The 12,358-nt window shown below is 37.4% G+C and overlaps 1 protein-coding gene across 10 annotated transcripts in view; it reads left to right on the top strand.

The window, feature by feature from the left end:
• Positions 1 to 12,088, top strand: part of nectin1b (nectin cell adhesion molecule 1b) — a 165,120-nt gene extending 153,032 nt beyond the window's left edge. For 2 of the 10 annotated variants that reach the window (XM_072453013.1, XM_072453009.1), the window contains 3 exons: positions 6,216 to 6,328; positions 9,629 to 9,676; positions 10,816 to 12,088. In XM_072453013.1, coding sequence (XP_072309114.1) covers positions 6,216 to 6,328; positions 9,629 to 9,676; positions 10,816 to 10,846 — 192 coding nt within the window. In that variant the 3' untranslated portion in view covers positions 10,847 to 12,088. Of the gene's footprint in view, positions 1 to 1,929; positions 2,032 to 6,215; positions 6,396 to 9,628; positions 9,677 to 10,815 lie in introns of all 10 variants that reach the window. The other 8 variants (XM_072453005.1, XM_072453002.1, XM_072453010.1 and 5 more) reach the window with 6 other exon arrangements.
• The last annotated feature ends 270 nt before the right edge of the window (positions 12,089 to 12,358 follow it).

The following is a 12,358-nucleotide window of genomic DNA, read 5'->3' as shown; positions in this document are numbered from 1 at the left end:
CTACTTGGAAATGTTACTGCTTTGCCTGGAATGTTCCACAGTATGGCAGTAAATGTATCTGTTTCCCTGGAGATAATGGGGGAGGTGACAACAAGAATTAAGTTAGAATTAATAATGCATTATCTGAGGAATAAAAACACCTATAAATGACAAAAATGCAAGTTAGAGAAGTTAAATGCCATACGGAATATTCCAGGCAAAGCATTTCAAGAGATACAAGCCAGGGATATATACATATATATATATATATATATATATATATATATATATATATATATATATATATATATATATATATATATATATATATATATATATATATATATATATATATATATATATACATATTGTATTATTGGATACTTGTTATTCCACATGGTAACATCTCTTAAATCTTCTGAAAACTGACCAGATTTTTTTATTCTGAATTATAATCATAAGAGCTGCATATTTTTCTCGGTCAGGGGTTTGATGTTTTGCTTTATGATTATGACATGACTGGCACATCTATTAGGAGCGCACTGCAGGAGGATTTTAAAACATGTTCCGTGAAAAAGAAACAATAGCGGTGCGCTTAGCACCCCACTTTTTCTTCCATTAAGGCACTCTTGTACAGCTCAATGGTTCTTAAATTGGGACTCTTACACAGTCACCTCACATTTTAGAGCTTTCAACAATTGCAAATGGTGAACTACATCTGATCAAAATATGTCGTTCTGAGACTTTGAAAGCTATATTTAAAGCTACAAAAAGTCACATACTGGTAATAAAGTGGATTTTTCTGAAATATAAAATAAAGACCACCATTGACAAGCCATAAAAGTAAAATGTATTTTTTTCCGCTGTAAAACTGTGTGGAAGTCTTGAATTTTAAATCAGTAAGTTAATAATATAATGATAATGGTTAAATTCACTGTCCATATCTGCATATATTTTTAAATATTCTGTTCTTCAGTGGTTGCCCATATTATGCAAATTGCCTCACACATTGACCCGTAGAACACAGTGAACATAAGTGTGTTAAAAAATACATTATCCACTGGAGCCACAGCTGTCCTTCACTGTACCACTGAAGTTAGTACAACATCAATCTCTTTAAAATGTTCAAATGGATGTTTGAAATGAAGCTGGTGAGAATGCAAACTTAATTTAAACATATTTAGATCAGTGGGTTTTGGGGTATGCGCTCCACTGCTCAAAGCTTAGTTACAGTATGTGACCTCCAAATAAATGACCTTAGTGCCCCTCTGGACCCTCTTGGAAAAAAGGTCAGGCTTTAGCATTCACAGGCTCAAAAGCTGTATAATTCAGATATTTTACCTGAAGAAAACTGGGGAAAAGTTGTCTAATTATTAAACAAAAAGTGAGCCATGTACATAGATAAAGAATATTCATCTTCGTCATCTCAGTAGTATAGTTTTACTGTTCCATCTATATCAGACAATAAGTAAGAGATGATATTGTGTTTCGACGGTAACTTCCGCGATGGTTGGTGTGATATAAATAATAACGCCCAAGAAGAACAGCTGTCGTCACATGTCGCACCATACATCATCTCTCACCTTTTGTCTGATACAGAAAACAGGATAAACACTATCTGAATCCACTGTTGTGTTCATTGTGATGCTATAGCCTTGTTATTTTCTAAACCCATCATCTTCAGCTAGCCAACTGATCTAATAAACAGCTCTAAATAAAACCCATTTAAATCAGCACCACTGAACGCAGCCTGTGTAATTATGCCGCATATTCCCCTCTCTGGCACGAGCACATTAGGAAGGAGACATTAGTGGTTGTTTTGAATGATGGGCTAATTGCAGCACTAACCTTGTAGCGGCTTGTGCGCTGATGGTGAAGACGGGGGGACCGCTATGTGCGTTTCTGGAGCTCATAACGAGTGTGAGCTGAGCTGTCGGTGTTCCCCCGTAGGTGGTTCATCTGGACAAGGAAGAGGAAATGCAGAAGCTTCCTCTCCAGCCTCCTTATTACGACATGGCGCCCTCTGAGTCCACCGCCTTCACCGATAAGCCGGTGAGTAGAGCCGCCATGACGCGCAGGGGTCAAGGGGCGCTCCTGAGCTATATTGTGTTATATCCTGGAGGAGTGGGGTCATCCACTTCTACTGCCCCGGGACAGCCATAATTGCTTGTAAAAAGGTTGACCCGTGTGTCGATTTGCTTGGAGATGTTTGAAAAGTGATCGTCTGCCTGTGAACAGTGCTGCTATGAGGAGCTCTTAATTGGTTAGTGTCTGAACTTGTTGAGAATGGGTCTGGAGCCCTTCTAACAAGCTGGCCAGTGTAAATGGTTTGTAAGCTGCTTATCTCATCCGTCTTACTCGTTCATAATATAAAGTTGGGACACTGTGTTAAAAAACTTCCTTTAAATTATCTCTGCTCATCATGCGACCACTCTTATAAACTCAGCAGGTACAAAACTCTGACCTGAGTTTTCTTAATGATTAGCACTGGAAATAGTTAATTTTAAATTGTTTGCAGCAGGAATGAGTTATTCCTCACTTTCGTAACGCATTCAGAGTGTCCTAATTATTCACCACATGAGTTTATAAGCGTTTTTCACAAAAAACACACAGCAGTCTCATTTTGACACTGTATAGCTATATTGTAAGACACATTTGACTTTATAACATCAAAAAAAAAGTCCCAGTAAGACTCACAAGTTAATTATAACTTGTGAGTAAAGGGAGTGGAGCATCTTGCCCTAAGAGTCATTTGGGTTAGTTGGGTCACCAGCTACATGACAACTATGAGCAACAAAGCTCCAACAAGCTGGGATAAAGCAAGACAGACTAAAAATCTAATGAGAATACAAAAACACAGCAACAAATAAAATAAAAAGGTAATTAGGGTTTTGTTTCTGATTCATATTTTACACATGTCCCAACCTTTTCCCTGAATGATCATTGTACTTCATTGGCCTTCCCTTGTGCGTTGGCCTCTTGGTTGAACCTTGCTGCTTGGGCGCCTCACTGATCTTTCTCTGTGCCACTTAGAAACCTCCTTTATGACTGGTGTGTTATAATGGCCGCAAGGTGTGTAAATAAAAGGCGTCCCCTTATGTACAGTGCATCATCTCCTCCGTCTTTCTCTTACACATGCCTGGAGCTCTTTCATTTATTTGGCTGTATTCTATACGATCATCTCTGGCCCCGTTTCTTCTTCGTCTCTCGTGCCTGTGTGTGTGGATGGAGGAACTGTTGTTGATTGTTGTTGGCTTTGAACTTGCACTTTCAAAGCTGCTGTGGAAGTCCATGAAGTGAGATTAAGCCAAAGTCTGCTTTATTTTGCAATCCAGGCTCATCAACTCTTCAGTAACGTCCACCAACGCAGCTGACAAAGGTTGGCACTGAGTTGCCATAGTAACAAGCTGCCAAATACAAACCTGCTCGGCCAGGCTAACTGTCTATTTTATCTTTGTCTCCAAGAATGTCTTTTACCACTCGCACATCTGTGCCAAATCCCTTGACTCTTTTATGTATGTATTTTTATCATGTTCCGCTCTAAACAAAGTACAGTATTTGTAAAGCGCTCGTGTTACAAGGAAGTAACTAAGGAGCTGAAGGGGCCCGGAAGGTTAGAATGATTCCAAGGCTCCAAAAGCTCAGAAACATCACAACTCTTCTGCAAACAGACCAATGTATTTTATTTTTAAAGCATTAATTGCAGTTAATGGGGCCAAGTCAATATACTTTGTTTTACATTATAAGCTACCCATTTGAGCAAGTTATGTGAGATAATAAATAGGTCTAAATATGTGTGATCATGCGGAGAACTATTGGATTGTTAGAACTGTATCACCAAATTGCACAAAATCAGATTTGATTTGTTAAAAATTTTGTAAGAGCAACATTGTGTTTTCAAAAACTTTTATGTAATGTCCTCAGAGACATCTTAATACAAAATTGGTTTTCTTCCTCGGGTTGTTCAATTTGAACTTTCTGTGTACTTTTTCAAGGATATCAAAGCTAATCCTTCACTCTTCTTATCAATTGCACGCTTACAGGAAAAAAGTGCTGCTTAATTTTGATAATCCTTGGACACCGGGGGCAGTAATGCTGCCCAGATTTGTATTTTCTTTTTCAGTTTTTTGCTGATAGCTTTCCACTTAAGTGGAAGTTTAGGTCTTGCACTTGTGATGGATGGATTATCCGAGGGGTTTTTAAAGCACTTGTGTGAGAGATGCATTGTCTGCTGAGCGGAGAGTGTTTCTAATGATGATTCTCTGGGGGCTAAACGCTATCTGCCAACTCTGAATGTGGTGTGGCTGTAATTTTACCCCTGATTGCACTCCGGTCATGACAAATATCCCTCACACAAATGTAAATATCCAGCCAGGGAAATAAGCAATGCCTCTCAGTTTATTTTAACTTTAATACAGGCGTACACAGGCTGCAGACAGTCCTTTCTCAGGTGACAGAAGGTGGAAAACTGAGGACTGTTTGTTTTGCAATAAACAGTTTCCACTTTCACCTGGAAACAACAACATTGTCCAATTGTATTTCATTTAGTCAGTTTACATCCATAGACGTATATGGATTTCAAAAGATCAGACCCTTAAGTAGCACATAAAGACCAAACTTTACAATCGTCAATTCATACAGAAGATATTATATCGAATTCAACTTTAAAAAATAAATGCATTTTTCAGTAAATCACATCAACAAAAACTTCACAATTGATATCTCTGGTGGTTTTTGTGTTTCTCCATAATTTTTTGGAATGTTCCAAAATATGCCACTAGGTCAAGTTACAGGTCAGATCTGGGGAGAGGTGACCCCACTAACAATAATAATACATGTTTTCAAAGTACTTTCAGCAATAGAAATACTTGCAATGGAATAATTTTATGATAAATAACAATGTCTAGCCCGAGTTGGCTCTGAGTTGCTGTAGTAACAAGCTCTCAGTAAAAACATTGTGTCGGTCAGGCTAAACTGTCAGGATTATTTTAGCTTTGTCTCCAAGAGCGTCCACAGAAACACAATCAAATGTTCAAACATGAACACATCTGCATCAAATCACTCTCTCTTTTCTGAATACAATTAGAAATGTGTTTTTTTAGATCTGGTGAGAGGCGAAAATAAATAATGTTAATGTTTTACATGGCAATGCGATGGACACAAGCAAAGATAAAGTCATAGTGCAGGGGTACATGGGGGCTGTGACTACAATGTTTCTATTTGTTAAAGTTGTATGCTGAGGATTTTGTGTTTTATATATATCTGCAAAATGTACAACCATGTCATAATTATTTCACTGGAACTATCTTTTTTACTTTCACTTACATTTTTGATGAAATCTCCCTTTTCATCAAACCATTGTGTCCAGGCATTACTTTAAAAGGTTTCCAGTGATGTTACATGGTGTGTGGCTGCAGGTTTATAAAGAGTGATGCTGAATGGAGTCTAAAAATACAAGACGATGACCTCAGGAATGTTTTGGAGATCAGATAAATCATGCTAAAAGCACTCATTGATGAAACCATTAAGAACATTTGCTTAGTGCACATTGAGCAGCTTTTCATCAGTGAGCCCATCAGTCCATTTGTGTCTGTGCATTCACTTTAAATGCAGCTTGTGTTTGTGTGCACAATGGGGACAGTTATGTTCTAACAGGCTGCTGAATCACTTCCCACGATGCACAATGTGTCTTTGCACAATACAGTAGTGATTACTCTCAGCAAAGTATGTGGGTGATTTAATCCAGGAATATGAACCTGACAAAGATGTTTGGATTGTTTATCTGCTAAATCATTCTAGGCTTTTTCATGTGAGGAATTATTTTGGGAAAATCTTACAATTTGGAGGAATGCAAACACAAGTTAAAGCGAGATCTGGGAAGAAAAACTGTAAATAAGCACATAACTAAATTAATTCAGCCTTTTGTTGGGAATTGCAACTCATGAAATGTGCATGTAAACTGTGGCCAAGCCTGACCAAATCCCACCTCTAATTTATGGATCATATCATTCTCTACATTTGTGTGTGTCATTTCTCTATGTTGGCTTCTTACAAGTGGATGGTTTCTGTTCACTTTTTGACTTTTGTTGCCAACACTGCACACAAATAAGACGCCCGGCCCCTAAGACATTGATCCACTGCTTTCCTGTTGTTTGTCTACATTACAGCTGTGTGTCTACACTGACTGATGTTGTGGTGCCTCACGCCTCACACACTGTCGCCTCTCTTGTCTCCAGAACTCTGGCCACAAGGACTGTGATGTCCAGTATGCGGAGCTGGATACTGCAGCTTTGGCTTCCTCTCCCAGCCCACGAAGCTCAGCTCACACTGGCTCCGGGGACCTTGTTGAGTATGCAACAATCCAGCCTAGCTCACACTAGCGCATGCCATTATAGGCCTTTCCCCTCAGACTCCAGGTACACAGAACGACCTCCTCCATCACCTTCACAGCACTCACCCTAATCTGCTCCCTATGTTTCTCATCTTTCTCGGTCCTCTACTTCTGTCGCCTTGGCCTGTTTCTATTTATGTTTAACCCTCTGCTGACGGAGGCTGTACTCTTTCAAATATTTTACTTCATACACCACAGTGGTCTTTTGAGAGCAGTGACATGAACAGACTGCTTCCTCACAGCACTCTTTCTTCCTCTTGCTTCTATTTTCTCTCTTTCTGAGCATGACGTCTTGGGTAAAGCTGTAGCCGAGCCTTTTCCTCTTGAGTGAATGAAGTAGTGAGTCATAGGATGCATGAGTTCTTTGCATGATGCATTGATTTGCAAAATGTCAAATTAAAAGGTTTTATAAATGTTATAAACTTGTTTGAATAAAACTCACTTTTTTCTTTCTTATAGCTGGGTTCTTACTTTCACTTAATGGAAGCATGTTTAAATTAAATGAATACACTGCAAGAAAGGAGTCTTTACCATCATGTTAATTGTGCTTCTTTAAGAAAAGTTTTATGTCATCCCAAATCTAAAATGTGCTTAACATTTATTATTACATTTTATTGTGTTTTTGGGTCATATTAGTGCCACGAGGCTGCTGGTTCTGACCATATGATTAACATGATTGTTGAGTGGCTCATCAGACTCTAGATTTTCATTAACATTTCTATAGCCATCCCTAACCAAACCATTCTCAAAACAATTACCAGATTTTAAAAAATGATTCTAAAAGGTGGCGATCCAGAACATACAATGTGAACTATTGGGGTGAAAGTAGTAGCAATTCTGTCATCTCTTCAAATGTGTCCTGTATTGGCAATTCTTTTTACCTATTTAGAAAACATGTTATTACTGCACATACCACTTAATGATCATTGATCTAAAACAGCGTCAATAGAGGAAGTAATACAGACTCCAGAGAAAAGACACATTTGTAGCGGCCAGTGTTTTAATATGAGATATGCAAATGTTGTTAGTCAAATGCAAATTCTTGATCAAGCCTAGAAACGGCCATTTACTGTACTACTATATATGTATGCTATCAAAGTAATCATTGAATTGACAGAGTTAGACATAGTTCAAATCAGTTGAACTAAAGTATTGTCACAAATTACAATACAGTCAAAACAATCAATTTGCCATTCGAGTGGAAAACCAAGGTCCAATACAAACCCATGATCAGGCCGCCAGAGTCATAATGAATAAAACATAGTGAGCGTCCACTAAAGCAACATGGCCACTGAAAAGAGTTGAGTGACAGCCCTATACATGAAAGTAGCTTTATGTAAATGTAAACGTTTGAATAGGACATTAATCCACTTCCTGTTCAGTGGGAGGTCACAGCTTGGAATCAAACCACTGCCTTCGTCCGAATCGCATTGAGCAGATTCATTTTACATAATGCAGAGTAATGAGCGGATGTTAAAGGTGATAAAGGTGCAACTTTTCTGGAGGGATGCTGCTTTTCTCCATGGAGGTGTTATTGGTTTACCTGAAATGTTCCACATTCCACAGTGTGCCATTAAAACAAAGCCGTTTTATTGCTCTGAAAAAACATGCGTTCATACTGTGCTCGCCTCACCACAGATCTGACCTGACCTGTTGTCTCTAAGGAGATAGATAATACTGTGGAACATTCCGGACATAGCAATAACATCTCCATGGCGACAAGCAGGTCGGAGATCCTCAACCAGAACAATGACACACTTTAATCCTCCTCTGTTCACACAAATATAAAAAAATATGTATATATTTATACATATTTTTCACAAATAGTCACAAAACAGCACAAAGTAATAAAGACCAAGCTGATTTAATTTAGATTAAAGCGCCCAGTCGATGAAGAGGTTTGAATGCATTTGCATGTTTAAATCAAGAATAATTATGTTAATGTACATTGTTTGTAGAATTATAGCTGACTTCTAGATAATTATAGTAATTTCAGTTTGATAAAGATTACGGGTTTTCATAGGCTCAACATCATATTAACATATCAGCTTTTATGTATTTATGTATATTGACATAATTATCATTTTAAATTCAATGCAAAGTAAAAGTGTGTTACTTAACAGGGGCACATTTAACTTTTTGATTTAAAGTATATTTGATGGGTTAGACTACACATTTTACTAAAACGTAGTGAACACAATCATAATTCAAATTTTATTACACATTTTGTCCCCAGTTTGATCATTTTGGTAAAGTCTATAACTGTTCTTCCTGGTTGGACATGAGCACAAATATGAAATAGGTAGAGGTAATTCCACAGCATTTACCAAGCAACTAGACTGAAAACAACAGCCAAAATCTACATAAATTACACAATAGATATGATTTGACAAACAATAATAGCATGTAACACCTTTATTTTGTTGATTGTTCAAACTGTCAGAAAAGTGTGTCAGTTAAGCCTAAATTGTCCTTTTTAGACATGGTTGTATTGGTTTAAGAACCCAGAGTTTCTTGACAAACTGCAGCTTCACGGAGGTAAAACTATAATATTCACCACAGGTTCTAAGTATCTGTACACAACTATTCCCAGAAGACACCACTAATTATATTTAAGTACATGACATGATGTTCCCTATTCACAATGTAGAAGGCTACAGTTTTTAGCTGTATTTTTCACAATGTTAGTTGGACTCCTTGTTGCACGGAGAAAAACGTAACCGCTCCGCACACTTCTAGATATAATTTGGTCCGAAATCTCCAAGGTCTATTTTCAGTGAGTGGAGAAATTAATAACTTGACATGTCTGAAAATTCTCTTCACCTGCTTGAGTCTGACCTGGAATAAATAAAGCACTTTTTCCTGTGTTTATGTCCCAAAAGATATAAGTCCCTGTTTCTTACAGAGAAACAGCACATTTACATCCAAACTATGTGTCTGGAAAAATAACAACTGTTTTAGACGCTCTGTGTTTGCTGATAATTGAGTGTAAAATTGCGTGACAACAGATAACTTTACATGCAGTTAGGTGATGTTAAAACACAAACGCAAACACATCTGTCAGAGATTGCATTATTTTCTGTTTGTTGTGATAATTTATATTGTATTCATGCTTTCTTGTATGCTTTGCCACCTTTCTCTTGATATTTGTGTCTGTTTTCAACACGTATTTTGTCTGGCATAGAAAAAAATCCCCTTACACATTTATGTTCATTCATTGTTTTATTTTTTCATTATCCAAACTAAAAACCCTTTTAGATCGGGGATCGTCGTCCTTGTAGATGTAGAGATCCTTGACGAGTATTCGTAAGTTCCATTTCATCTCATTAAAAACCCTTGTGTCTGTCATTGTTCTGTCATTGTCAACACTTGATCACTGAAGAGATGTGAGCACAGTTTCACTGTGAAATCAAAGCACACCTTCAATTCTAAATCATAACAATGTATCTGTCATTATTATTCTGCATCAACTTCTGTCGCCAGCAGAGGGCTCCAAAACCCAAATGGAAATTTTGTGAGCATGGCAAATAGAACCTGGTTCATTTTTTCAACTATAACATTTTCATCATGTCATATGAAAGTAAATAAATACAAATAAATCATACTAACTAAAACTATTACTAAAATGACATGCATTTTGTAAACTAAAACTAGGACTAATCATAATTGAATTCATTTATTGAGAAGTACTGATACTTAAACTGAATATTAAAAACTTAACAAAATTAAATGAAAGGAATGAGTACAATTTTCACTCTCAAAACAAACTGAAACAGCAACTTTACATGTCTTATGAAGCAATGCAATATCATTTATCATAGTGGCTATGTTTTTGGTTGACAAAAAGTATTTTAAGTCGACTAAATTGATATTGCATTGTTACAGACTAAAACTTTTTTATCGTCAAAATTAACACTACAATAGAAGCACTAACCCTAACCCATGATGAAGAAGGAAATATTTATTTTTGTCCTTTGATTTAGAAAATATAGCATTGATCTGCATTTCCTTAAGAAAAGAGACAATTTTCACAATTTGCAAAGTGTTATTTGATCTGAAGGTTGAGCCAATGTTGAATTTATTGCACTATTCCAGGAAGTAGTATATTTGATCATGTGTACATGGCTGCAGTGGTGGTGTTTTAAGGAAACATAAAAACATATGTGCTAATGATTTAAACAACCTGGCTCCAGCACTGAGAGGCGTGTATGATTGTTGACCTCTGAGTGTTTATCATTCAGGAAAACCAGGCCAGGAGTGTGACTTTGCCAAATATTGTTGATTTATTTATCCAGTAAACCACTTATTAACCTCTCAGCACTTAAGATAGACTTCTTGCTGTGCACTCTAATACGCTGCACTTGGATTTTCGCCCTCAGACAAATGAAGCCCCGTTGTGACCCTGGAGTGGATTTTTTAGTATTTCTTCTTTTGGTGTGTTGTAGGAGCCCGGGAGGCGTCCAGAGGAGCTGCTGAACCCGGCTGAGTACATCAACTTCCAGCCTGTGTGCAACATGGGGGAGCCCTATCCCGAGCCCCCGTCCGCTCAGCCTTACCCCCCCGTCACCTTCCTGCCTCAGCACCCATATGTCCAGGAGCCATGCGACGAACCCATGTACTCCAACACCAGTTACCCCGCCCCGGCACCACAAGCTCCACCTTACAAGTTCCCCAAGGAGCAATCCGTGTGATCCTGGACGACCGACAGACCGACCGACACTTGCGCCTTCGTTTGTAAACCTATGTATTTGTGAACTACTTATTCCGCTCACTCAACACTTGTGATGTTTGCTTAGCCAGCCGCACTGACCTCACCCCGCCTGCAGGGAGCGCTCTCGTCCTCATTCACTGTAATACTCAACGGCTCTCCTCCTCCTCCTCCTCACCTTTTTATCTTGCCAACCGTTAAAAAACCATGTACAAAATAAGCCACTTAATCGAAACCACTTGAGATTTCTTTAATTTGTTTAAAATCCCCCCGAGTAATAGTGAGATTCTGTGAGAGTTTGTATGTCAATCATATGCTTGCTTCTTCGAAAGTACTGTACGTGTAATAAGGTGTATAGTTGGAAAAAAAAATAAAACAGCAGTGATGTGTAAACTAATTATTAATCTAAAATGGCATGGACCCCTTCAATGACAGGCTTGTAATATACACATGTGATTTGGCCGTCTTATGATTATTACATTATTATTACATTATTAGAAGCAAATGTTGTTCTCTATAGCCACAAAAAACAAAGGGCTTAAAATCCAATACTATCAAATATATTAATCTCTTTATTATCATTACCATTATTGTTATTATTGATATTATTATTATTATTATTATTATTGACATGCACTAGTTGACAAAGAGCATAGTATGACTCATTCATATTAGTCAGAAGACTCATCATGGCGTTTGCTGCATTTCCATATCTGTCTGTAAACATGAAGGTTGATCGATGTTTTTTCTTGCACTGTAGATCCTTTGTCTTTGTGAAGCCATTAGAAATTGCAGGTGAAAAGTGAAGACAATCACAGGACTGTCCTTAGAAATAGTCACACATAGTTAGTTTTAGTTGACGTTTAAAGGCATAATATGAAGGATTGACTTTCTGCTATACATTACTGCTATAATCTTTCATACGAGAATGTCCATATTCAACACAATGACCATCTCTTACGATAAAGTACTGCATGTAAAAATATATACTTTGTTTTGTTTGTTATTTTTGTTTACATCCCATTTACACCACTTCCAAATTACAGTTAAATGTTTATCCAAATTGCGAAGAATCAGGTTTGAAGGCAACTCGTATTGGTTTGCCTTTTTCCTGAGCAAAAGCAAGGATTGTATACACAAATCCTACATAGTGTGCCTTTAAAATCAAGCAAAACTGTTTTGAGGACACCCACCTGTTTAACATATTTAACTATTTTTTCAATACGCTTTGTACTTACTATATAGACTATAGATTTGTTCAGTCTACTACACTGAAGAGA

The sequence above is a fragment of the Eucyclogobius newberryi genome, unplaced genomic scaffold, assembly GCF_026437365.1.
Source record: "Eucyclogobius newberryi isolate DKJ021-1_F unplaced genomic scaffold, fEucNew1.0.hap1 SCAF_10, whole genome shotgun sequence".
NCBI lineage: Eukaryota > Metazoa > Chordata > Actinopteri > Gobiiformes > Gobiidae > Eucyclogobius > Eucyclogobius newberryi.
Note: the sequence above shows the minus strand (reverse complement) of the source record. Positions and strands in the feature narration are given on the sequence as shown.